The 27,306-nt window shown below is 45.3% G+C and overlaps 3 protein-coding genes across 8 annotated transcripts in view; 1 reads left to right on the forward strand and 2 right to left on the reverse strand.

Moving 5' to 3' along the window:
* The window catches only part of LOC310762420 (glucose-dependent insulinotropic receptor-like), a 153,137-nt gene that overhangs the window by 112,419 nt on the left and 13,412 nt on the right, over positions 1-27,306 (reverse strand). The window lies entirely within an intron of this gene.
* The window catches only part of EIF2A (eukaryotic translation initiation factor 2A), a 108,837-nt gene that overhangs the window by 17,450 nt on the left and 64,081 nt on the right, over positions 1-27,306 (reverse strand). The gene's annotated exons all lie outside the window — the stretch shown is intronic.
* ERICH6 (glutamate rich 6) overlaps positions 2,394-27,306 on the forward strand; it is a 34,983-nt gene continuing 10,070 nt past the window's right edge. The window contains exons 1-11 of one of the 6 annotated variants that reach the window (XM_083613260.1): positions 2,394-2,695; positions 8,438-8,492; positions 12,803-12,891; positions 15,314-15,368; positions 16,108-16,229; positions 17,706-17,778; positions 18,472-18,578; positions 18,968-19,000; positions 21,771-21,829; positions 22,048-22,164; positions 27,175-27,273. In XM_083613260.1, the coding sequence (XP_083469386.1) occupies positions 2,608-2,695; positions 8,438-8,492; positions 12,803-12,891; positions 15,314-15,368; positions 16,108-16,229; positions 17,706-17,778; positions 18,472-18,578; positions 18,968-19,000; positions 21,771-21,829; positions 22,048-22,164; positions 27,175-27,273 (897 nt within the window). In that variant the 5' untranslated portion in view covers positions 2,394-2,607. Of the gene's footprint in view, positions 2,696-5,956; positions 6,107-8,437; positions 8,493-12,802; positions 12,892-15,313; positions 15,369-15,808; positions 15,998-16,107; positions 16,230-17,705; positions 17,779-18,471; positions 18,579-18,967; positions 19,001-21,770; positions 21,830-22,047; positions 22,165-27,174; positions 27,274-27,306 lie in introns of those variants that run through there. The other 5 variants (XM_083613261.1, XM_083613262.1, XM_083613263.1 and 2 more) reach the window with 5 other exon arrangements.

Genomic DNA, 27,306 nt, shown 5'->3' on the forward strand with positions numbered 1-27,306 from the left:
CACTCACCTCACAGAGTGTTTGTTGTGGGGGAGGAAGGGAAAGGAGAATGTTAGCCGCTTTGAGACTCCTTAAAGGGAGTGAAAGGCGGGATATCAAATCCAAACTTCTTCTTCTTCTTCTTCTTCTTCAAAGCCCATGATACCTTTGGTAAAGGCTGTTCTCCAACTTGAGCGCTCGCAGGCCAGTGTTTCCCAGTTGTCGGTGTTTATACTACATTGTTTTAGATTTGCCTTGAGAGAGTCTTTAAACCTCTTTTGTTGACCACCAGCATTACGCTTTCCATTTTTAAGTTTGGAATAGAGTAGTTGCTTTGGAAGACGATAATCAGGTATGCACACAACATGACCAGTCCAACAAAGTTTATGTTGAAGAATCATTGCTTCAACACTGGTGATCTTTGCTTCTTCCAGTACACTGGCATTAGTTCGCCTGTCTTCCCAAGTGATTTGGAAAATTTTCCAGAGACACCGTAGCTTAGGGGCAGAGTACACACTCCACATTCATATGAGCCTGGGTTTATCCCTGGTATCTCCAATTTTCAAAGACGTATGATTAGCAGAGTTAGGAAGAATCCTCCTTTCAGCCTTGCAGAGCTGCTATCTGGGAAAGTACACAATACTGATTTAAATTAGCCAGTATTCTGACTCTAAGGCAGCACCATATTTTCAGTATGTTTCTGACCTTTCATACTACAGCAAATGCATATTAACTTGCACTAGACCCAGTATTGAACTTGTGCCTGTGTTGTAAACTTAAAGAGTTGTATGGCTTCTCAGAACAGCGCATGGGTGTTGGGCAGCGCACTGTTCCACCTCCCATGGGTGCCTGCGAGTTTTCATCCCCTCCCCCAACACTAACTGAGTTTCCTCTAATAACCTAGGGCCCTGTACCTTTTCTGCTTTCCACAATATCTGCTGTCACTAGATGCACTGAGTGCCGTAGTACCTGCAAATGTTTGTAGGCACTTCTTGCTCAGAGATGCAGGCTGACAAGCAGAGGAAGCAAGGAATTTCAGATGTTTTGGCCCGAGCCTTGAATGAATTGCTCAGCAGTTGCTTGAAATTTCCAGCTTTATAGAACAAATTTTGTTCTGACTTTCCTTGATGGGCAAGGTGTAGATAACCATTCCTCTGTAGCCCAGATCGTCAGTGTGTGTCTACTGAAAATACAGTGCTGCCTTAGAGTCAGAATACTGGCTAATTTAAATCAGTATTGTGTACTTTCCCAGATAGCAGCTCTCCAAGGCCGAAAAGAGAATTTTCTCCAACTCTGCTACTCATACGTCTTTGAAAACTGGAGATACAAGGGTTGAACCCAGGTTCATATGAATGTGGGGTGTGTGCTCTGCCCGAGCTACGGTGTCTCCGAAAAATGCTTCAAATCACTAGTATGCAACCATTTTGGTACATCATTGGTGGAGCAGAAAGCTTTGGGAGAAGTACTCTGTTATGAAAGGGACGCGGGTGGCGCTGTGGATTAAACCACAGAGCCTAGGGCTTGCCGATCAGAAGGTCGGCAGTTCGAATCCCCGCGACGGGGTGAGCTCCCATTGCTCGGTCCCTGCTCCTGCCAACCTAGCAGTTTGCAAGCACGTCAAAGTGCAAGTAGATAAATAGGTACCGCTCAGGCGGGAAGGTAAACGGCGTTTCCGTGCACTGCTCTGGTTCACCAGAAGCAGCTTAGTCATGCTGGCCACATGACCCGGAAGCTGTACACCGGCTCCCTCGGCCCATAAAACAAGATGAGCGCTGCAACCCCAGGGTCGGTCACGACTGGACCTAATGGTCAGGGGTCCCTTTACCTTTACCTTTGCTCTGTTATGAAAGGGCTTTAAGGACATGGTGTGACAATGCCTGTCCTCTGCTTCTTGGGATCTACACGTTTGTCCATCTCTGCTCTGACCATCAGCCTCGATGCAATTTCTAAACCTGTCCTCATCGCATTAGCATTCACCAACCAAGTTCAGACCGTGTCTCGAGACTATTGGCTCCATCAACCAAAGCCTAATTTTGCACTAAAATGTAAGTCTGGGTCGTCTGCAGAGCATTTGGTAAGTGGCCGTATTGAGCATCTGCTCTGCCCGGCAGCGGAATGTCTATACTTAACAAACTTAGGTGGTTTGCACTTGTGAACTGTTGAGAATGTTCACGCCATTCAAAGAGCCAAGATTAAATGGCAGCGTTGATGCCCATGCTGGGTGTGAGGGTGGGGGTAAGAGACCTTTTAGGGCCTGCATTTTAATATACCACTCTCTGTGCCCGAGAGGAAGAGATTTCCCAAGAGGAGAGTTACTGGATCGCTGGCATTGCAAGACCTTGATTCCTAGAACTCTGTTGGCACGGGAACCTTTAAATTATGACACAAGTGTCCCTAGAATAGCTACTGTACATTCCGAAAGTGATCTCACCAGGATATTGAAAGCAGACTCTTGCTAGCACAGCAGTGGTTCCAGCTGTCACTTCCTAGGATGGTGTTTTTGTATTTCTCTGCTCAGGGGTCCAGAGGGACGAACATGGAGGTGTCTGTGGATTATATTGCCTTCTGGACATACCCATGTAGAGTTCCTCGCTTACATATCTGAGCACATCCTACGGCATGAGAAAAGAATGCCAATAACTTCCTGGGCAGTGTCCACAGACCAGGACTGTCTGAGCAAGCAGGGAAGTTGGCAGATCGTAGTGAGAACAGGAAATGGTATTATGAGCAAAGCTGACTGACTGACTGAGGAAGGGGGTCGCCCCATCATTAACAAACACATTGCCAAAAAAATTCTTTGCATACAAACTGAATTTGAACGTATGTTATTGCTGACTTCTTAATGCCGAATTCTGGAAACGACTAATGCTGTATCAGGCTAAAGCTTTGTGTGCGATATCTCAATCCTAGCACCGTTCAGAGGCAACAAAGAAAGAATCAAGTGAATGTATTGATATGATTACATAAATATTGAGAATGCAAAATGTTTCTTTTAAAAGGCAGGAAAAGCTCTCTCTCTTCCTTTATAAAATACTGATATTTTTTAAGAAGTGTATAAACGCAATTGCAAAGAGTCCCCCAACTTAGCCCCCCTACCCCAGGCAGTCTATTAAGTTTTGCCAACTTTGTGAATATAATTTTTATTGATAATTTTTATGCTGACGCATAATAAAATGTTGGGAGAAATGTTGCAGCAAATTGTTGGCCAAACGAAGGCTGGGGCTACAGATGATGTTGGACTCCAATTCACATCAGCCCCAGCCAAAATGGCCAAGTCAGGAGGAAAAACAAGTTCCAGGCCCCTTCCCCCCCAAAAAACGATGGGCATTCATTGCCATTCAAATGGTGTGCATGCACCGTGTCTTGTGATCAATTATGCGGGGTGGGGCTTACCTGCACCCCCCATATTTTATTCAAGTTGGTATCACTGCTCTGTTCATGGTCAGCATTTTCTAGGAGAATATAAAAACCTTTGCAATAGGCCTCTCGTTTTCTAGGTCACGCTAGCCTTTTCCACATCATCTCCAAAGAAACCTGAGCATGTGCATCTTACCCATTCAACCAAGCCTTCTCAATGGAAGTTGCTAACCTGAATTTATTTATTTTTAATTGCAACCACCTATTTTATTCCGTTGTGACTACTCGGGTGTGTGCTGAATTCAGTAGGAGAAGTAGATTGACACCATTCATTCTGTAATAATAATAATAATAATAATAATAATAATAATAATAATAATAATATGTTTCGCCTTCAATCTTCCTACCTTTATTCACATGCTTAATCTTGTTACTATGAGTACACTCTCTTCTTTGTATAGCAAAAACAAAAAACTTTGCAGCTTAGTAAAGACGGATTGGAAACTTTAGAAATGTTTCCAAGTCGAACAGCCTCTAATTAGCAGGAAAATGTCGGTCTACTGAATAGAACAGAAACTGATTTTTCCATTCAGGTGGTGAAGTTTCTGCAGTTTGGTAGCTAACATGCATGCACATTTTGAAAACAACTTGTTAAAGCGTCTGGCATGTTCTGTAATGTGGTCTCCCTCCTCCCCCCCCCCCCCCCGCTTTGATGAATTATATAGTTGTGGCTTTATCTGGGAGTTGGACAGGGGGACAGTGTGCCCCTGTTGGTTCTGCAGGACCTCTCAATGGCTTTCAACACAATTGGCCATGGTATGGGATGGGACTTAAGAGGTCCTGTTTGACAGTGGCTCTGTTCCTTCCTGGAGGGGAGCAATGACTTGGCCACTGGCCTGCAGGGTACCTTAGGGTTCTGTTCTGTCCCCCAAGGCCCATGCTCTTTAACATTTACATGAAACAGGTGGGAGTGGTTGTCGAGAGTTTTGGGGTGTTGCCAGTGTCATGCAGATAACACCCAGCTCTATTTCTCCTTTCCACACAAATCCAAGGAAAATGTCTCTGTTCTAAACTGGTTTTGTCATCAGTAACGGACTGGACGAGGGTGAACAAACTGAAGCTTAATCAGGACAAGAAAGTATTTTTTTCCTAAAATTGTGCCAGTTTGGGAGGGGGGCTTTTCAAAAGCCTAGGCTTGTGAGGGGGGTGATTTCCCTATGTCACTGTATTTGACAATGATGCTGGCAGTGGCATTGAAGGGGGAAAAATGGCTTTTAAGAAACGAGTGATGGGCATGCTTTGATTTGCAGAACAAAAAGTTAAGTAATCTATTGAGAGCTCCAGATATTTTCAAGTGCTCTGTGGGGAAAGAAAAGTTTGAGAACTAACTGCTAAAGATAGATCCTTCGCAGAATTCTTTCTGCTCTAACTTGGTGTGTGGGAAGAGACAAGGAAAAAAATGGAGATATATATGTCCTTGCATCCCCTGAGGCTGCCATGGTGCAATGAAATATGTAATCTGCTGGCAGTGATTACTCTATCCTTATGTAAAAAAAAGAGAGGAGCCAACAGAATTGAAGTAGATGGAAAAACACCCACTACCATTCCGTGATGTGTCTACCACAATCATCATCTTCTTTCTTCCTCTTTGGCGATCACTTCTAGCTGAGTAAGATTGTCTTCCATAAACACGGTTTTAACAATGAGTCCATAAGTGACCGTGGAGGCCAATTGTGGATCCACACGTCCTTCCACAGTGGGGACATTGGTTTCCGGGCGGGAGTTGGTCACAATACTATAACCCCTGCCCTCAGTGTGTGTGGGAGGTGGGGGGCTGGGGTGTTGGCCTAGGAGCTGGAAGACCTGAGGTCAGATTCTCACTCTTACCTAGATTAGTTCACAGGGCTAATCTAGGTAAGGTAAAGGTAAGGTAAAGGACCCCTGGACGGTTAAATCCAATCCAAGGTGACTGTGGTGTTGCGGTGCTCATCTCACTTTCAGGCAGAGGGAGCCAGCGTTTGTCCACAGACAGTTTTCTGGGTCATGTGGCCAGCATGACTAAACCGCTACTGGTGCACAGAGGACCGTGACTAGTGCCAGAGCGCACGGAAACACCGTTTACCTTCCTGCTGCAGCTGTACCTATTTATCTACTTGCACTGGCGTGCTTTTGAACTGCTAGGTGGGCAGGAGCTGGGACAGAGCAACAAGAACTCATCCCATTGCACAGATTTGAACCTCGACCTTTCGATCAGCAAGCCCAAGAGGCTCAATGGTTTAGTCTTAATCTACCTCTTAGGGTTGTTGTGATGATCAAATGGGGAAGGGGAGAACCATGCGCGCTCCTTGGAGGAAAAGTGGGGTTCAAATGTAATAATAATAAAGCCAAATACTGTAGTGGGTTTTTTTGTGTCTGAAAAGTGTTTGTCCCAAGACTTGGAAATGAAATAGATGCGGGTGTAGAGAACGGCGAGCTAAACACAAGCACAACTTGAATGTGGCTGCAAAGAGAGGGGAAATATTCTGCACAGACTTGAGAATGAGACGCAGATCCCGCCCCTTTGATGTCCCGCCGGAGTCCCCCTGGCAACTGGAACGCAAAACACTGCGCGTCATAAAGGGCGAAGAACGCCGCTTCTCCCTGGAGCCTTAAAGGGGCCGCGGCCCCGGCGCCGTTGCGGTTGCAAAGGAAGCGATTGGGTTGCACTTTGCATGATGGACGGGGCTTCTGGGAAGTCGGAGAAGGATGGCCAGGAAGCCCGAGAAGATCCAGGTGGTTGCTCGAGAGAGGCAGTGCTCTGGAGCGTAGATGCCATGGGAGGGGGCAAAAAATAAAAAGGATGGGGCGGGGGAGCGGGTTGGATGATAGAAAGATCGATGCCCCCAACCCGCAGAGGCTTGAGCTAAAGAGGGGAGGTGGTGGTGTGGAGCAGAGGAGACGTCCGTGGAGTCCGGGGTGCAGGACCTGGACCACGCTGAAGTAGCAGCTCTCAAACGCACCTCTTTTCAAAAGATGCAAATTTGGGCATCTCTCTTGGGCCGGTAGGCAGCGGAGCTACTTGCCACTAGTTCTGCCACGTTTTAAAGCGACGGTTGTGTCTCCCAGCAAGCCAGCGCCCCAACCTCGTGCTGCCTTCTTGTGCCTCAATCCTAACAGGTGGGAAAGGTTGGCACAGTGCCCCTTCTTTCATCTGGATCAATGGCAAAAGTGCCAACTTTAACACTGTATTGGAGGAGGGCAGGTAAGCCCCGTCTTGCATCACATGATGCGGTGCACAGGCACAACTGGAATAGTGATGCGCATCTATTGAGGGGGGGCGGCCCCAAATATTGGGGGGGGGAAGACCCCTTGGCCCCTAGGAGTTAGCTGCTATGATCAAAGGAGCTTCTGCAAAGATGGAGCTGAGACAAATTTCATGAGTGAAGCACAGACACAAACAAACAAACAAACACCACAAGTTTGTACATTGGTTATATTTATAGACCTCTCCCATCAAATAGACTCAAGGCAGTTTGCATCAGTGTCCTTTAAGTTCCTTATGTTACTTTCCTTGTGCAGTATTCCAGTACCCACAGAGGCATAGGGTTGTAGTCAGTTAACTTTTTCTCAGAGCAGGACCATTGAAATTAATGGCCATAGCTGATTTGGCTCATTCATTTGGGTGGGTGTGCTCTGAGTAAAAGTTTTGAATGCAACCCATAATATGGTTTAGGGAACCAGGTGGCATCAAGTGTAAGTACATACGGAAGGAGAGAATGTGAAAGGAAACTCACTGAGTCAGTTCCTCACCATGTCAGAACCCTTCCTCAAGCCTGCCACATGGAACACGGATGAGCTTTTCCAGCAGGAAGAAAAAGTCTCTGCCTTGCAGCTTTTAAAACAATACAGTTGTTTCTTGTACTGTTTTTAAAACTGCTTTTAGCTGTTTTTATGGCGTGTTTGTAAATCAAATAAATAATAATTATATAATAGGAGGGGAAGAAGAGTTAGTAGCATATTATCTTTGTATTTTAAAAAAAATATCGAAATGTTGTTTACTTTAAGTCATTTTAAAATAGGGAGCGGTAAGGGCAGTAGGAACACTGGAAACTGCCTTATACAGTCATACCTTGGGTTAAATATGCTTCAGGTTGAGCATTTTCAGATTACGCTCCGCGGTGACCCGAAAGTAACAGAACGCGTTACTTCCAGGTTTCGCCACTCGCACATGCGCAGACGCTCAAAATGATGTCACGTGCATGCGTGGAAGCAGCGAATTGAGGCACGCGCACGCGCAGACGCGGGTTGCGTTTGCTTCAGGATGCTAACGGGGCTCCAGAACGGATCCCGTTCACAACCAGAGGTACCACTGTACTGAGTCTGACCATTGGTTCATTTTGCTCAGGGTTGCCTGACTTGCTGCCAGTCATTATGTTGATTGACAGCAATCCTGCAGGATTTCAGACAGGTGTTTTTCCCAGTTGCACCTGGAGATGCCAGAGGTTGAACCTGGAACCTTCTGCGGGCAAAGCAGATGCTGTATCACTATGCTACAGCCGTTCCCATATGTGCCGGCAGGTTGTTATAATTTTTAAAAAGAAACAACCACCACTACTAAACCTTATTGAAAAATTGGTAGAGTGGTTAAGATAGTGCCTCTACCTTCCCAACGAACATACAGCAACTGTTGTGGAGGCCTGCAGAAATGAGATAGATCTAATATTTATAGCTTCTATGCATTATTAAAATATTGTTCCCACTAACGTCGTTTTCATTTACTATGGAAATGTTCAGTAAAAGGAAATACTCCCAGATTCAACCAGACTGTCATGATTAAAGCTGCAGTCCTTCAACCTAAACACCCTTGCACGGGAGTAAGTGGTGCTTATTTCTGAGTAAATATGTATTTGATTGCACTCTAAGTCCAATCGAAAATGATAACTGATCCTTTGCAGATTTATTTGTAATTAATTACTACTGAATTCAATTGGAGTGGTAAGCCATGACCTGGAATGGGGTCCATTTTCTGCAAAACTGTTGACCTTAAACATCCACGTACTGGAAACTGTCATTAGGATTATATTGCATACCAACAATTCACCTATATATGTTTATGTTAAACAGACAGCAAAGACATTGGAAGAGAACAGTTGCCCCCAGAAGTTGTTCAGTCAGGGAGGTAAGTAAGTTAAAAGATTGATACAAATGCATGGAAAACGGGACTGTCGATAGAAAATTTGCTGAAGCAGCTAAAAACGAAGCGTGGCACCACAAAAATCTAGAGTGAAACAAAAAAGAATAGTTATCTACGCTAGAATTGAGTGACTATGACCCTCAGCCTAATTTTAGTGCCCCTCTGCAAGCAATCAGTTTAGACTACCTCTTGTGAGAGTGACCTCTCCCTCTCCCAACACCCCATAGGGTGAGGGTGGGGGGAAAGATGGTGTGGCTCCACCCCCTGTCAATAGGCAGCCTCTGACAGATTGGCCCCCAAAGCAACACAGTCCTCAGCTGAAAAAAAGGTGCCGATCCCAGACCTATAGCACGCCTCCATTGTCAAAAATTCCAGGGAGATGGTCTCTTGGGGCGAAAATACTGAAGAGCCTTGTGGAACCTGAAAGACTTAGCAAACTTATCATGGCTCCCTCCCATACCCACATGTGGAAGGGAACATAACACTTCATTCATCTGATGAAGTAGACTGAAAGCTTATGGCATATCCTGCTTATGGCATCTTCCCAGAGTTGTCTAGCTATATGAACGTAAAGATCTCCAACAAGGCAGTTATGCATTGGGGAGCTAAACATTTCAGGCAGCGATGCAAGAGTCTCACTTAATTTTGAGCCATTTTCTCTTCTCTCCTGAATTCTGGAACATGGAAAGTGTCACTTTGCTAAATTACAAATTGCATAGTGGTATTGCCTTTTGTCAGGCAAATTGTTTGGTAATAGCTAAGGGTGTGTCCTTTGTGGGAGATATACAGAGAGCCCTGATGGAATGCTTAGAATGTGATGGCCATGTATTTGAAAAGGTGACACACAGGCACACACAATTTGGGGTGGAGCTGATAGAAGAGTGTGTGTGTGTGTGTGTGTGTGTTTCTGTGTGTGTGATAACAATAGAGTTGGTTTGAGCAAGTCAGAGGACCTGATGTTGGTTAGACAGGGATCAGCAAACTTTTTCAGCAGGGGGCCGGTCCACTGTCCCTCAGACCTTGTGGGGGGCCAGACTATAGTTTGGGGGGGAATGAACAAATTCCTATGCCCCACGAATAAACCAGAGAAGCATTATAAATAAAAGCACACATTCTATTCATGTAAAAACACGCTGATTCCCGGACCATCCGTGGGCCAGATTTAGAAGGCAGTTGTGCCGGATCAGGAACCCGGGCCTTAGTTTGCCTACCCATGGTTTAGCATGTGTGCTGGTCCTTCTAGGACTAGCTGCAGATTGCTTCAGCCTGCTTTCTGCTGCAGTTGTTGTTTAGTCGTTTAGTCGTGTCCGACTCTTCATGACCCCATGGACCAGAGCACGCCAGGCACTTCTGTCTTCCACTGCCTCCCGCAGTCTGCTCAAACTCATGCTGGTAGCCTCGAGAACACTATCCAACCATCTCGTCCTCGGTCGTCCCCTTCTCCTTGTGCCCTCCATCTTTCCCAACATCAGGGTCTTTTCCAGGGAGTCTTCTCTTCTCATGAGGTGGCCAAAGTATTGGAGCCTCAGCTTCACGATCAGTCCTTCCAGTGAGCACTCAGGGCTGATTTCCTTAAGAATGGAGAGGTTTGATCTTCTTGCAGTCCATGGGACTCTCAAGAGTCTCCTCCAGCACCAGAATTCAAAAGCATCAATTCTTCGGCGATCAGCCTTCTTTATGGTCCAGCTTTCACTTCCATACATCACTACTGGGAAAACCATAGCTTTTACTATACGGACCTTTGTTTGCAATGTGATGTCTCTACTTTTTAAGATGCTGTCTAAGTTTGTCATTGCTTTTCTCCCAAGAAGCAGGCGTCTTTTAATTTCGTGGCTGCTGTCACCATCTGCAGTGATCATGGAGCCCAAGAAAGTAAAATCTCTCACTGCCTCCATTTCTTCCCCTTCTATTTGCCAGGAGGTGATGGGACCAGTTGCCATGATCTTTGTTTTTTTGATGTGGAGCTTCAGACCGTATTTTGCGCTCTCCTCTTTCACCCTCATTAAAAGGTTCTTTAATTCCTCCTCACTTTCTGCCATCAAGGTTGTGTCATCTGCATATCTGAGGTTGTTGCTATTTCTTCCGGCGATCTTAATTCCGGCTTGGGATTCATCCAGCCCAGCCTTTCGCATGATGAATTCTGCATATAAGTTAAATAAGCAGGGAGACAATATACAGCCTTGTCGTACTCCTTTCCCAATTTTGAACCAATCAGTTGTTCCATATCCAGTTCTAACTGTAGCTTCTTGTCCCACATAGAGATTTCTCAGGAGACAGATGAGGTGATCAGGCACTCCCATTTCTTTAAGAACTTGCCATAGTTTGCTGTGGTCGACACAGTCAAAGGGTTTTGCATAGTCAATGAAGCAGAAGTAGATGTCTTTCTGGAACTCTCTAGCTTTCTCCATAATCCAGCGCATGTTTGCAATTTGGTCTCTGGTTCCTCTGCCTCTTCTAAATCCAGCTTGCACTTCTGGGAGTTCTCGGTCCACATACTGCTTGAGCCTTCCTTGTAGAATTTTAAGCATAACCTTGCTAGGGTGTGAAATGAGTGCAATTGTGCAGTAGTTGGAGCATTCTTTGGCACTGCCCTTCTTTGGGGTTGGGATGTAGACTGATCTTCTCCAATCCTCTGGCCACTGCTGAGTTTTCCAAACTTGCTGGCATATTGAGTGTAGCACCTTAACGGCATCATCTTTTAAAATTTTAAATAGTTCAGCTGGAATACCATCACTTCCACTGGCCTTGTTATTTGCAGTGCTTTCTAAGGCCCATTTGACTTCACTCTCCAGGATGTCTGGCTCAAGGTCAGCAACCCCACTACCTGGGGTGTACAAGCCATCCATATCCTTCTGGTATAATTCCTCTGTGTATTCTTGCCACCTCTTCTTGATGTCTTTTGCTTCTGTTAGGTCCTTACCACTTTTGTCCTTTATTATGGTAATCTTTGTACGAAATGTTCCTTTCATATCTCCAATTTTCTTGAACAGATCCCTGGTTCTTCCCATTCTGTTGTTTTCCTCTATTTCTTTGCATTGCTTGTTTGAGAAGGCCTTCTTGTCTCTCCTTGCTATTTTTTGGAAATCTGCATTCAATTTCCTGTATCTTTCACTGTCTCCCTCGCATTTTGCTTGCCTTCTCTCCCCCGCTATTTGTAAGGCCTCGTTGGACAGCCACTTCAGCAATCTTTCCTCCATAAGGAAGTGAACCCTTGTTAAGTGCTGCCTGTGGAATTTCACACTGACAAAATGTAATGGCAGGATGGAGTCATATAGTTGTGATGCATTGTGGGATTAGATTATCCTCAGGCTGCCTGCCTGAAACTTTCATAACTTGTCTGTTGTCACAGACAGAGGTTGAGGCTTTCCATCACATGCTTCCCTGTATTTCTTGACAGAGTTTTATAAATAAATAATAGTGATACATTTCAAGTAACGCCCTGGAAGGGAAACCTGCAGACAGGAAGCTACAGGCACCATGCAAAGTTGATTTGTTGTATGAATTCACAGGGCATTCAGCCATAATAATATTGCTGTAGGTATTTTCCCTTCCAGAATTGCTTTTGATCGTATCAAAGGTTGAGCAAACAATATCAGATCCTGAATGGAGGATAATTATGTATTGTTAATTTAAATAATGGCTTTATTGTATTTTATACAAAGTATTTAACTGTCAGGGGTCCTTTACCTTTATTGCATCCACAGTTGTGCTGTATGCTTTTTGAAACATTTATAAATACAAAACTAAATACAATGGTACCTTGGTTCTCAAACGTTCGACTTCCAAAACGTTCGAAAACCAAGGCACGGCTTCCAATTGGCTCAGGCGCCCCAGAAACAATAGCCGACAGCTGCATCAGACGTTCAGTTTCTGAAAAACATTCAAAAACTGGAACACATCTGGGTTTTTGGCGTTCGGGGGCCGATTTGTTCATCAACTAAGCCGTTCGAGAACCAAGGTTCTACTTGTAGCACACGAAGAGGTCAACCTTGATTGCCTAAAAGGTTTGCTGCCATTTAACTTTTAAGTCCGTTATTAAGTACTCAGAAGTCTGGACTACAGCTCCCATTATCCTTGGCCATTGGTCATGCTGGGTGGGGAGAGTTGGAGTCCAACTTGAAGCCCGGAGGGCCACTGAAGAGCTTGCGAAGGTTGTTACTTTTCTTTTGGTATAAAAAGTATATTAAATGGCTCTCAATTTCAAATAAAATTACTTTACTGTGTGCTTCGGTCCTTAGCGTTGCAGAAGCAATCCTTTCTTCATGAGCTAAATGTGTCATTTATTTTTAACATAGGGCATCTGAAATTGTTGTGACAGTTTCAGAGTTTTACAACAGTGAGATGGAGCCAGAGGAGACCGTAGAGAGGAGAGATATGGGCACAGGTATTGATTGTATTGTTGCTGCTGTGGAGTGGTTTAAGAAAGCATAACATCTGGAGTAGGCAGAGGGAAGGAAGTCACTATATTGCGGCTCACGAACTTGCTGCAGGGTTGCCATCAAACGCCAAAACATACACACCAGCCAGTTACTGTTTGCTTGCTTTCCTTAGTGCTATTGCTCATCCAACTAGAGCTGTCTCCAGGTGTTTTCCAAAGCATGCAGGGGTTAAAAGAGGGCAAGGGGTGCACACGCAAGACCCACCTTTGTTGTTCTCACAGCCTGGCATTCCCTTGCATGTTGAGCGAGAAGGTCTAACCGCATTCACCTGAAAGGGACTAGACACCACCTGAAGATTGGGAATCCAAGACTGGGAATCTTCCCAATGTGAACCCACCTGGACCCTTAAATCTTCTTCTGAGGCCCTTCTCCAGGTCCCTCCTCTGAGGAAGGCTCAGAGGGTGGTGGCAAGGGCAAGGGCCTTTTCAGTTATGGCTTTCCATCGGTGGAATGCTTTCCTCAGTGAGGCCCGCCTAACACCGTTTTTGACATCTTTCAAGTGCCAGATAAAGACTTAGCTTCCCTCCCTGCCCAGCTTTTGATGGACCAAAATGATGTTTTGTTACTAGTGTGCTGCCAAAGCTTCCTGTGGTTGTTATGGGACTTGTTTTGTTTTTTAATTTGTTTTCTTTGTTTTCATGTTTGTTGTTCTATCATGAGACTCTTTGGGACATTAATGTGACCAGTGGCTTAATCATCATCATCCCTGATTATTCAGTTCCAAACCGCATGGTGGCTTCTAACTAAATCCAGCTGAATGCAGTTAGACGTCTCCTTAATGCCTGTGCCAAACAAGTAACGGTTGAGTGGATAAGGGATATGCCTAGCATACAATGGCCGCTGAGGCCACTGGGTTTTAGGGTATCACTACCAGTGCAGGCGACAGAGCCTAGGACTTGCCAATCAGAAGGTCGGCGTTTCGAATCCCCGCAGCGGGGTGAGCTCCCGTTGTTCGGTCCCAGTTCCTGCCAACCTAGCAGTTCGAAAGCACGTCAAAGTGCAAGTAGATAAATAGGTACCGCTCCAGCGGGAAGGTAAACGGCATTTCCATGCGCTGCTCTGGTTTGCCAGAAGCGGCTTAGTCATGCTGGCCACATGACCTGGAAGCTGTACGCCAGCTCCCTCGGCCAATAAAGCGAGATGAGCGCCGCAACCCCAGAGTCAGTCACGACTGGACCTAATGGTCAGGGGTCCCTTTACCTTTACCTTACCAGTGCAGGCACCTGTGGGCGCCATGCTGCAGAAGGTACCACAGAGCATGAGACACAGAGTGGGGGTGCCAAATTTTAGCATCAGGCGCCACTGAAATTTGATACCCCAAAGTCAGCCAAGGTTCCCATCACTGGCGGAGGAAGAGGAGTGCGGGGGGAGCGCACCGCCCAGAGCAGCACAATCCCGGTGGGGTGCCATGGCGGCTGCCCTCCTGCCCGCGCTGGGCACCATGCCCCCGCAGGTGGCATGCCCCGCCCCCAGGATGCGTGCCATGCCCCTGGGACACGCGCCAGCCCCGCCCCCACCTGCTCTCCGCCCCCCCCCCCCCCGGTGCTGGAGCATGAAGCTCTGCCACTGGTTCCCATCAACCCCAACCAGCATGGCTGGTGATCAGGACGATGGAATTTGTAGTCCAACAATACCTATAGTCCAGCATCACCTGAAGGGCCACAGCATCCCTGCTATGCTGGTTGAGCAGGTATGAGACAGATGCAGAAGGAAGCGCTCAGACAGTTCCAGGCTGGCAGCAATTCCGGATCAGCCTCTTCAAATCCAGATCAACTCTTTGCATACCAGAAGCAGCCTCTCAGATCAGGCAAAACTGGTTTTAGCCTTGGAGGTGGATATGAGCCCAGATGCTTGGAACAAGGGATTTCCTGCCTCAGCTGGTTGCCCAGTAGGGACTGTTCTGCACACATCATTGCCTTGACTGTACAAAGGCCTACAGAGCTTACACCTCCCCTTTCTGTCATAGAACAATACACACACAGGGAACGCTAGAAAAGTCTCGTTCATTTGGTATTGCAGCAAAAGCCCTGCCCTCTATAAATTCTACCTTACGCCCTGTGCTGTGCTATTTAGTGCATAGGAATGGTGGCTGGGCAAAACTTTTAGATCAGTGTGTAATTTTTCACACGCTAGAAAACAGTTGACTTAAATTCTCATTACAGAAGAGATGTGCCCCCCTCCCCAGTAAATCCCTTGATATTATGGTACTATTTTCAGCATAAGGCAAACTGATGTATTTTTAGTGTGGATTCATTTAAAAGATGCCTATATTAAAAATACCATTTGGTTTCCCAGAAAAGCTCAGGATAGATGTTTTGTGTTTCTCTAAGTATGTAAGTGCCATCATAATGCTGTTTATATGAACAGGTCCTGAAGATCATCCAGGAAGAGATAAAAGTGGACCATCCACATCTCCAGCTAGGTAACAACAACAACAGCAAGTCCTTGCATTAGTCAAAATGGTTATTAATGGGATGTACCTTATTACAAGCGGGTGGTGGAATGAAATTTCTGCTCTTCTGACATTATTTATGAGCTTTCCCTCCAACTTATTGCATCTTGTTCAAACTGGTCCACGATGTGTCATGGAAGGTGGACTACGGATTTCCAGACTGTAGAAGATACCACAGCTAGATTTCTGAGTCTCATGGAAAAGCCTGCTTACCTTTTAGAAATAATAATGTAGCATTTTTTAATTTAATTTTTTTTAGTGCTCCTTAGGTGTTTGTTTGAAAGATGTAGACATTTTGCACTTCCACCACCTTCGGGGCTCCCCTATGTATGCTGATCTCTCCTCCTTCCCCCCAACCCCGACTCCGTGGCCCAAGTTTCGCTCCAGTCCTGTTGACACTTGTTGTCACCGCTCGAGTTTGCTCTTAGAAGGAGCGGCAGGCATCGCAACTGCATGGAAAACATGTTTATTTCTGGCAGGCTATGCTGTGGTCAGAATCAGAATTCCTCAGGAACTGGCAGTAGTAATTACCGACGTACTATTTGTGCCGTGGATAGAAAGCTCCGGGGCTTGCCTGTGTTGTTATGGGGCTCAACGATGTAAGTGTCTGTGTTTGCGCAGATGCTGACATAAAAAGTGTGGGGCTTCCTCTAATTCAATTGCTTGCCCTTCCCCTCAAGCACTAATACATTGCTTTTCATCTGCCAAGGTCAGAGAGCCCAGAGGGAACGGCTGACAGCAGTCAAAAGCCAGGATTAGATATTGCCCCCTTTGAAAGATCAGCAGAGTTCTCCTCCCCAGAAACCACTGACTCCTTATCCTCAAACAAAGGTACTGTGTTCTAACTTCTGCATGCGCCAAGAGAGAAGGACTGTAACTCGGGGGGGGGGTTCCCAGCTCCACCTGGAGATGCTGAAATTGAACCTTGTTTGTGGAATGCTCTCCCCAGGGAGACTCGCCTGGTGCCTTCATTACATATCTTTTAAGGCCCCAGGTGAAAACGTTCTTCTTCAACCAGGCCTTTGGCTGATTAAGCAATCTATGGCCTTTTAAATGTGTCTGTTGAGGTGGGCATTTTTGTCTGGTTTCCTGCTATTATGCTACGTGTTTTGTGATTTATGTTGTAAACCGCCCTGTGATCTTTGGATGAAGGGTGGTATATAAATTTAATAAATAATAATAGTAACCTAGGACCTTCTCTCACACTGAGCTATGGCCCTTTCTAAATCGGTGCTCCAACCTTCCTCTGCATGTTAATGTGGAACATAGGAAGCTGCCTTATACCAAGACAGGCCATTGGTCCACCTAGTTCAGCATTGTCTGCACTGATTGGCTCTCCAGTATTTCAAGCAGCAGACCTTCTGAACCTGGATTGAACCTGGGAACTTCTTACTGCAAGGCTGCAGCAATGTTTTCCGGGGGGGAGGGGGACCTTTTCATGAGGGGACAGCTTAAGCGAGAGAGAGGAAATGTGGAGCCAGACACACTTACGGTTTAAGTGCTTGAACAAGAAGAGGGAAATTTAAAAACAAATTATAACAATACAGTAACATTTGTATAGCGCTTTCAAGCACTTCATATGCATCATCTAGTCGTAATCATTGCAACAGCCCTGCAAGGTAAGATGATTCTTATCTCCCGTTATTGCAATTTGAGGAACTGAGGCTGAGAGACAGTGGGTTGCCTAAGGTCACCTCATGAATTCATGCACTCCTGCCAATGTGTTTGCACCACCTCGCATCACGAGGCAGAGGGCCTTCTTGGTAGTGGCACCTGCGCTGTGGAACACCCTCCCACCAGATGTCAAAGAGAAAAACAACTACCAGATTTTTAGAAGACATCTGAAGGCAGCCCTGTTTAGGGAAGCTTTTAATGTTTAATAGGTTATTGTATTTTAATATTCCATTGGAAGCTGCCCAGAGCGGCTGGAGAAACCCAGCCAGATGGGTGGGGTATAAATAATAAATTATTATTATTATTATTCCAGTAGGCAATAGTGACCCACCTGATAGGAAGCTACCTTGGTGGCTCTGCCTCACCTGACAAGCAACTTCTGCTTGTCTCTGCATTCCTTGCCAAATCAATGTCACCCTCAAGGGTCTGCTCCACTCCCTGTCCTGCAAAGGAACTAGAGATCTGGCTCTGAGGGAGATATCTGGGGGTGTAGGTGTTTTGAGGTCATCAGAGTGGCCCCAAGACTGAGGTGTCCCATTCATGAAGGGCAGATTATTAATCTCGATGGTCTGTGGCTCATACGCAATGGAGATTTGGTCAACCGTACACATACTTAGTTCGGCTTGTGCTCAGCAGGATTCAAGGGCCACCCTGCAATACTGGGAGGAATCAGAAGAGAGAGCTCTGCTGGGTACCACTTAAGGAGGTGAGCAATTGAAGTGTGTTGCTTTTCCATGTTTCCATGTTGAGTTTGATCATGTCGCTGTTGAGTAACAACAGCCAAACCCCCGAGCAGTGTGCTTTTCTTCCAGATGATCGTGAAGACGACAAGAAGAAATCACGCTTCCTCCTTTTATTCTTCAGCATTAAATTAAAGTTTGGTTTAAAATTTAGGTATAAGAGGGTGTGAATTGCAGAGGTGCCATGAAACAAGGACTGAAGGGCAGGGCAGTCTTCTGTATTTTAAGCCGAATCGTCTTCACAATATTAGGCTCAAGGCTGAAATTCCTTTTGTTGTGGTTTTGCTTTGGGGGTAGAGCTGTTTCCCCTTTTTTTCATGACTGTTTCCTTAAGGTTGCTTATATGCATTTGCTCTCTTTTCCAGGGCTAGCATAACAACAAATGGATGGATTTTGTAGTCAGTTCAAAGATTAGAGTAATAATATGTTTGCACGGGTGGCATCATGAGTGGGATTCTTACAATGGGTCTAAACCACAGTTCCCTATGTTGGCCGCTGGTCAATTCCTTCTGCCATTTTGCTTTTCCGCTGCTTAGAAGCTGCGAGTGACAAAGATAACTCTTGAGCCTCAAAGACAACAAAGGAGCTTGGAGTTTGCTTTGAGACATAAATTAATTATTCAGCTTGCTTACACGTCTTATGTTGTGTCTACTGAAAAGGGAGACGTTGGATGCAGTTGCTGCTGATCAATCCGGAAAACTTTTGGGAAGATCAGTCTCAATGCAGACAGATAAGAGTTGGCTTTATGACCGCTACAAGAAAAGGCGTAAGTAACAGGCTTCTTGTGCTGACTATCTATCTATCTCTCACACACGTACACAGGCACACACAAAATAGCAGCGAAAAAATCTCCACTGTAATCTCCATGCATAGAATTAACCATTTAGCTACATAAGAAACCGCCCCAAGCCTGATCTGATTATTTGCCCGTGTAAACCTAGGTTGTCCGCTCTGACCGGCAGTGCCTCTCCAGGGTCTCAGAAGGGGTCTTCCCCTCATCTCCTTTAAATCAGAGATATTAGGGATTGAAACCAGAGCCTTTTGCTTGCAAAACATGTGATTATTCTGCTGCAATGTGTTATAGGTTGGGTTGCGTTTGGCAAAGGCTGTTCTATAGTTAGGCCAGATGTTATTTTTTTTTTGTTTTCTTTGCAGATCCAAAGGAAGACAAGCTTCGTCCTGAGAATGGTAAATTGGTCCTCAGCACATCAATTTCTCCTTCATTTTGAGCCCTGCCTTTTCTTTTCTTTTTAGTCTTGTGCGACTCCATGGAGGGGATTGGGTGTGAAATCTAGGCAGTATAACCCCAGCTCAGCCGTAAACTCGAGAGAATGTGGTCACCTTGCTATTCCTCAGTCTTAAATCATGGTCTGTAAAATGGGGAATGTTAACAACCTGCTTTACATTGCAAGGTGATGATCAATGAAATGTGTATTGTGACACACTGAAGGTGGAGGCGGACGTGTGTGCAATCCTACTGTTGCCTATGGCAAACAGGTTTTGAATGCTTTTTATTGCTTCGAAAGCTTGCAAAACTGATCTGAAGAGTGGTGGCGGGTCAAAAAAGGAAAGAAAGAAAAATTTACATCACAGGAAATGATGCTACTCTCACTGTCTGTCTCCAGCATCAGGCTGGATTTATGTCAGCACTTCTTGTCCTGTTTCTTCAGCATCTCGTTGTTCCAAGATATTCTTTGGTTGCTTTTTGTGTGTGTGTGAATTTGTGCTTTTCCCTTGTGAATATCAGCACACAAATACTTGCAGCAGCTACTCTGGCCTGCGCTCTGAGGCATCTGTTTCCAAGTTTCCCATTTTAAATGGCAAGCTGTAGCCTTGACAGGTAGACAACCCAATCGATGGTTTAAACTGGCAAGCTCTTCTTCTTTTAACCTCTAGCAATGCTCCATTGCTGCTTATTTGCTGGGTAGAATCCAGATGCGCACATTCCCCACCCTGCCCAATTTTTCACAGTTTACTATTCCACTCTTCCTTCAGCAATGGAACCGCATGGGCAGGCGCTGGCTGTTCCTTTGAGCCTCCCTCCCTCCCCTCTCGCCACGTTGTGGCTTTATTCTATTCTGACCACTATATTTTTAACACTGTGAGGCTGAGTGCTCCCCCACTGCACTCCTAAGGCACAGGGGCATTCTGCCTAAAAACAAAATCAGGCTTGCCTTTGGGCAGCCCACCTTAAGCAGACAAAGCAATAACGGCATGGCAGCAGGCCGGTCTAGATAACCGCATGCAAATCCATGGAAGTAACTAAGGCAAGGCTTTTTGGGGGGAACTCAGAAAACACCTGAATGGCCATGCAAAGAGGCCTACAGCAGGCTTCATAGCACAGTATGTCTCCTTGAAAGTAAAAGCCACTGAGCTCATGGGAATATCTGTTGATAACCAGTCTTAAGACAGTTCTTTGCCAGCTTGAGGCAAAACAGGACGTGCTATTTTGGCCTGACTCTGTTGCCATTCCCACCACCACCACTTACCTGCTCCTGGTCACACCATGAGCCTTGCCGCATCCACTACTGGGGGAGAAGTGACACAACCATTGGCACCAATTTGGGGCAAAATCATGCCAATTTTATTTATTTTTTCCCCAATTTTTTTTATTGATTTTCCAAATTTAAAACAAACACACAAAAAGAAAAGACATTACAATATTAGAAATAGAAACAAACAAACATATAAACACCTAACTGTTAAAGGCCCAATTTAATTTACATTAAGTGATTTCCTCAAATCTCTCCTAATTGAATTTCAATAAATCTCATTGTAACAGTTTTCCAATATCTACTTTTCAATAAAATTTACTTATTCAAATTTCTGTCTTCCTTCCTTTTCATAATATTTTCAGTCCGTAATGTTATAGAATTCAACATACTTTAATCCTAGGCCAATTTGGTACTTTCAAGTGATTCTACTTATGTGATATTTGAATATCTAGCTAAATAGTCCTTAAATTTCTTCCACTCTTCTTGATGTTCCTCTTCTTTTTGATCGCGGATTCTTCCAGTCAGGTCGGCCAGCTCCAAAAAGTCCAACGTCTTCATCTGCCATTCTTCCACTGTTGGTATTTCTAAAATCATGCCAATTTTAAGTGATGCCTTGCAGGCTCTGCAAGATCTGGCATGATTTTGGGCAAGAATTCACCCAAAATGGAGACACTCTTGCCCAAAATCGGTGCTGCTGGCAGAGACAGTGGTGCAAACGGGACACCCGTGGGCCTGAAGCAGCATCCTCACCTTGCCTAACGACTGGACTGGCTTTGCTTGCCAGTGTACATTCACCAACATGTGGAACTGGAGGACCAGTCTTTCTAAGGGCACTTCCAAGAGAGATGGCTTGGGTGTTGATGGTCTAGTGCAGTGTTTCCCAACCTTGGGTCTCCAGCTGCTGTTGGACTACAATTCCCATCATCCCTGACCATTGGTCTTGCTAGCAAGGGATGATGGGAGTTGTAGTCCAAAAACAGCTGGAGACCCAAGGTTGGGAAACACTGGTCTAGTGACATCATGCACAAACACAATGGAACATGTGCAGTGTCTCTGGGAAAGGGGTATTCCCCCCACTCCAGAACATCTTGAGCTGCACGGCTGGCCCTGCCATCAGCCCATGTCCACTGGGCATATGGATGGGCACAAGCTGCGGCACCCTGCTCTTTGTGTACTGGGAAGGATTTGCACATGCCAGGGGTAGGCAGCATAGTGTCCTCCAGAGGCTTTGAACTGCAATTCCCATCATCCCTCACAATTGGCCACACTGGCTGGGTATGATGGGAGCTGTAGTCTGAAACATGTTCAAGGTATCACAATTGGGTGCCACAATTGGCTGTCGCTGGCCTGTTGCTACTTCAGCATCCCAGTCCTAAATAAGCGATGTGGGTGTGTCCTTTGATTCAGACCTTAAAAGCAAGAACGGACCAATTTCCTAACCCATTCTCCTTGTGTATGTTTAGATATCTACGCCGTCTGGTACGAGGACCTCAGCTGCTTAGACATTTTGTGCGACACGGAGGTATTTGTCACTCGTGGTCTCTGCACATTTTGGCCAAAGCATCCTCCCAACTCAACATCCCCACTGCCATCCCTTTCCCTTTTGCTTTCAGCCAAATCAAGGCTGATGCCATTCATCTTTGGGAACATTCTGGGCAACGGGGTTCTAGATTTGAAATTGAATTAATCTCTTGTATTGTATTGTTCATTGTATTGTGTTTTTTTTCTTTTTCTTTTAAGTTTCAAGAAGACTTCTTAAAGCTGTTTCAGGAATCTCTACGCACCCTGTCCAGCGTTGGTCCACCAACTATACTAGCCTATAGGCCAGAATCATCGAGAGAAGACATTCATTTCGAGGTGGTGTCTCTATCCATTCTGTGGTTTGTGCATGTAGGATAACCAGGGAGGTGCGTGTGTAAAATAACACACAGGGAAATGTGTGGTGCATTGCACACTTTTGTGCAAACCTACAGTGTAGTGCTTTTGAAGTGTCACCACTTATGAATGCATATCTTTGTGTGACTGAATGTCCCATTTCCTCTAAACACACGTGCTGTCAGAGCTACCCTAGGTCCCAGCTCACAAAGGACCAACGCTGCTTCGTTGTTAAGTATAAAAGTCTTTATTGAAGTTCAGTTTCACTTCCAGAGCCGCAGCGTGCAGCCCCACGTCTCAAGTGTCAGACCGCTGATGCTCCGTCTGAGTCTCCTCCCCCTTGACACCAATTTAAGATTCTAGCCTTGCTCCACCTTCTCCGCTGCTCCTTCCTCCTCTGGGTCCGCCTGCCCGCCGGGGTTCCGCCCTTTCTAGCCTCTTCTCCCGCTGATTCCCCTGAGCCTTCTCCCTCCCTCCGGCGGGCTTTAGGAGCTGGTTCCCCATCCGGGTCTCCTGCTGTTCCGCGCGCCTGCACATTTGAACTTGGCGCGCGCGCCCAGCCAGCAGCTTTCCTCCTGACCGTTCCACTGCTGCTGTCACTGCTTCCCCCTTCGGGGGGGCTAGCTGCAACTGACCTCCCCTCCGTTGGAGGCGTGGTCAGCCCTGACTCCCTCTCTGAAGGAGACACTGCCCCTGACACATGTGACTCTTCCCCCCCACTGCGCTCTGGTGGGGAAACTGGTCCCGATCCTCCACTGCTGCTTTGGGGTTCCCTTCTGGCTCCTTGTTTCTGGTGCGTCCCCCCTGGGACCCCCCTTGCCCTGACCATCGGCGCCCCCTTCTGGGAATCTTCTGATTCGCTGGAGAAGCTCATGGAATCTCTCGGGCCACTGTCATACTCCCCTACGCTGCCCTCGGATTCTTCCCCTTCGCTCTCCCAATCCTCTCTCCCCAGTGCTCCTGCTCCTGATTCCCTGACACGCGCACACACACTTTCCTCTTTGATGTACTAATTTTCTGTATGCATATTTCAATACGTGACCCCAAACCCCTGCCACCAGACCTGCATCTCAGAAGGGGCTATACCACATACTTTTAAAAACATACTGATTTGCTTAGCTAAGTAGCCTAAGAAGAACGCTGCATAAAGACAAAATAAAATGGTAAAGAGCATTCAGAAGTGGAAGAGTTGAAACTATTTGGTGTCTAGAGGCAGGTGTACTCCAGAAACATATGCGGGGAAGCCTCATCCTATGTCTAGATTGCCGTTTGTCACACTTTCCAGGAAACAGATGGCTCTAAGATCCTTAAAGAAATTGGATCATTTACAGTTGCCTGTAATCCCTTGAGAAAGGGAAAGGGAAACAAGACTCTCCAAGCCATCCTTGATGTTAATCAAGATTAACAAGTCTGGATTTGGGAGAGGAGACCAGGAAAGGAACAACAAGTGATATAGTTCAGTGGTGTGTTACTGTTTGACACCACCTGTTCCAGTAAAAAATGAGAGCTGCAGGCAAGTTGAAGAGATGTATGGGTCTTTTTTTAGAAATGTGCAAAGACTTGAGGAAGCAAGCTCTGTTGAACTGATAGCGGAAATTAGATTATTGGATTGGGAAAAGGCACCAGTTCTTTAAACCCTATGTTACTTTCCCTCTCTCCATTCAGCATTTTGCTAGCCAAATTTTACATTAGTCATTTTTAAATTTATTTTTTAAAGAGCATCCACATGAATTGCCTGAACACTGTAGTAAATTCTGATGAAAATCCATTGCAGAAACATCACCGTTTCCAATTTACAGGGTGTGGGGTGGGTAGGGAGAATAATAGTCAGTATTATTGCAAAAGCCAAAAACTACCAGGGTTGAATGACCTCCTTGCATCACCTCTTCTAAGGTGATCGATTGAGAATTCATTTAAGAAAAGCAATATTCTGAAATCCAAGGGTTTGAGATTTTCCCCAGGAGCGGGGAAATTATAATCACTTAGTGTTTTCATTACTTACTTTGTTGGTGAGATGAATTAGTCATAATTATCATCTATAAGAAAGAAGCAGCTATGTTATTTCTGTATGCAAAATTGACTGATTCTGGCACTTTGTTTGCATAAAGTTTGTTCCACAAGTTCTTATTAAAAGGGCACAGTGCCTTATTGTCTAATGATGTACACAAGTTGCTGGTATGTACCGAATTTTGAAGTAATACTGATGGAACCTGCCAAGTTCTAGCTCTGCTTAATTTAGGCACACAGAGTTCTGCCTGACTTCAGTCAGGAGATGAATCTCACAACCTTGATATTGTATACAGGAATCTCAACTCTCTTTTTGCATTTTGCAGAGTGAGATGTTGCATGTTATGGACATTTAGGACGCAGTCCTGTGAAAACTAAATACTTATAAATCTCACTGATTTCCGTGAGAGTGAGCTAAGCACAGATTTCAACTCTCCCTTCAAAGTAATGGGACTTTTAGGAGTTATTAATGGTCATGCCAAGCTGCTCGCTAAAATAATATCTGCCAGCTAAATGCAAAAAATGTAGCCTCTGGGTTGTAGCCAAAATATGTATTTGCAATATTTTATTTAAATGCCTTAAAAGGAAGCGTCGTGGGAATAACAGGAAGGGGCATTCTTTTAAAGCCATCAGAGTTTGTCAGCTGTAGCCTGAGAATTTGCATGTTCAGCATGCATCCTGTTTCTGCATTTGAACTTGAGGGTGGCTGTGGTCAAAATGACTTGCTCCCCACTGTCAAAAAAAATGAATATACTTCAGGGCCAAGGGAAGATATTCCCACCTGCTCTGCAGTCTTTTTACAGCACCTGAATGAAGACTTGCAGACAGCAGTCTGAGAACCTCTGCATTATGGGGATAGAGATCTCAGAAAAAGCTGGGAAGCAGGGATTATTTGCTTAGCATTATAACTAGGCCATATCCTTCTTCGACAAACTGGCACCCTCCAGATTTTCTGGACTACAACGCCCATCAACCCTATAATTTAAATAAACTTTTTCATAATGTTTTTTTTCTGCTTCAGAAACTTTTCACGATTCTGGGGACAAGCAACCAAAACAGGAGAGGACTGCACCCCAGTTCCCACCCTTGCCTAGCCCTGCAAACCCTTCCTTCGTTCAGTTTCCTTTCCCTGCTCCTTTGTTCAGTAGATGCAGCCCTCAGTGCTGGTCACTGCGTGTTATGAGCAAATGCAATGCAGTAATTCTAATTTTCGATTTGGATTCATGGCCTCTATTTTATTAGGGATGGCATTCCCGACAACTTTAACATTGCCCCCTGCTGGTCGTTCGCTGTAGCGCTGCATTGAATTATTTCTGCTGCTGTTTATTCTTTCCTTGGAGCTTTGGAAAGCCAAGGAGCTGCTTGTTTTCTTATGCCGTTTACAGGAGGCGGCTTAAAATAAGCCTGTTCAGATTGCTTGCTGTGGCTTTTTAGCGTGCCTTTGGGGACAATTCATGCCCAGGTAATAATAATAAAAAAACCCTGCAGTCCTTAACACAGGACCCTCCCCTCCATTTTCCTCATCTACTTAGTTTTGGATGAAAGTGAATGCTGTCAGGTGACTTGGAGGGCTTCAGTTTCACTTATTTACACTCTGAGAGGTTTAAAAAATACTTAATTCTGAACGAGAGCAGAGTCTTGCGCATTGTTGTTGCTGTTATTCCATTTTCAGTACATGCTTGCACCTTTAAAACATATTTGAAGCACATCCTTTCCCTCAAAAAATTCTAGGCACTGTAGTTACCGGGAATTGGAACTCTGGGAAGGAATAAGCTACACGTATTTATTTTGCTTTAACTTTTGTGTTAAGAAGATACAGGGGCAGGATTTGTGTTTTACCAGATGCACTGCGATTTGTGCATCTGAGGCTTGACTATGACAAAATCATGGGTTTGTAATGACCAGCACCGGCATGCCTCACTCACCTCAAAGGTGGCAAAATGGCTAAAAACAGTTGCAAAAGAATCTGTTGCAAATGTAAACATTACATGTCGTGAGCTGGATCCAGAGCCGGTGCACCAACTCCTAGGAGTGGGGTGAATTCAGCCCCCTCAAAATCTGTTGGCACAGGGCTGGGCTCTGCGCTTGGCCTCCTCCCGATGATGCGATGTTGCATGTGCATTGCGGGCATGATGTCACACGTGTGCGACACATGCTGGGCCCATGACATCACATGTGAATGCTGTGCACCAGGAACCACCTCCATCCCACCCCCCAATATTCAGTGCAAGATTGCGCCTCTGATCCAGAGTTACTCTCAGCAGAGTTCTGCTTGCTCTGGAGGAAGGAGATAGGATTGTTGATTGATCCTCCCCCTCCTGCCGCTTGCCCCTCATGCTGCTTGGGGGGGTGGGACATGACCCCTAACCCTTTGGAGCAGCTTGCCAGGTGGCACAGGGGGCTGCACAGGGAAAGAGAAATTGGCTAAAACAGTTCCCCCATCCCTTCTCCAGTGGGGAAGTTTTAATGTTTGATGTTTTATAGTGTTTTTAATATTCTGTTGGGAGCCTCCCAGAGTGACTGGGGAAACTGGGGAAAGTAAATTATTATTATTATTATTATTATTATTATTATTATTGCCTCCACAGGATCTCAGTGCCTTACATGAATGGAAAGAGCCCTTTTGTCCATGGAATGACCGTGGATCAGATGCAATAAAACAGACAACAGGATTGAAATAGCTGCAAAATAAGATTACAAGAATGGGAGCATTTCTCCATTAAGCAAATCTAAAATAGTGACATTTGGGGTGACATCCCCCTCCAATAAAAAACCATTGGAAAGGGCTTGGAGACATTTCAGCCGCCTTTAGCATAGGCTAGAGCACTTTTCAGCTTTCTTCATTAACATAGGCTAGATCCCTTTTCAGCCTAGCTACATTTCAGTCCTTAATAATTTTTTTAAATTACACGCCTAATATTGAACTTTCCCGCAAGGTGATTGTCATCACTAACGTCTTCAAAATGTTCCGTTTCCTCTCTGCAGTTGGAAAAACACTACGGAGAAATCTGTGAGTTCTGTGGCAGCCCACTGAGAAATTATCCGTCATTTGAAAGTCTAGAACAAATAGCAGAATATGGAAATGTAAGTAATGGGGAAATCATCCTAATGGCATCA

This window comes from Podarcis filfolensis (genome assembly GCF_964270895.1).
Source record: "Podarcis filfolensis genome assembly, chromosome: 5".
NCBI lineage: Eukaryota > Metazoa > Chordata > Lepidosauria > Squamata > Lacertidae > Podarcis > Podarcis filfolensis.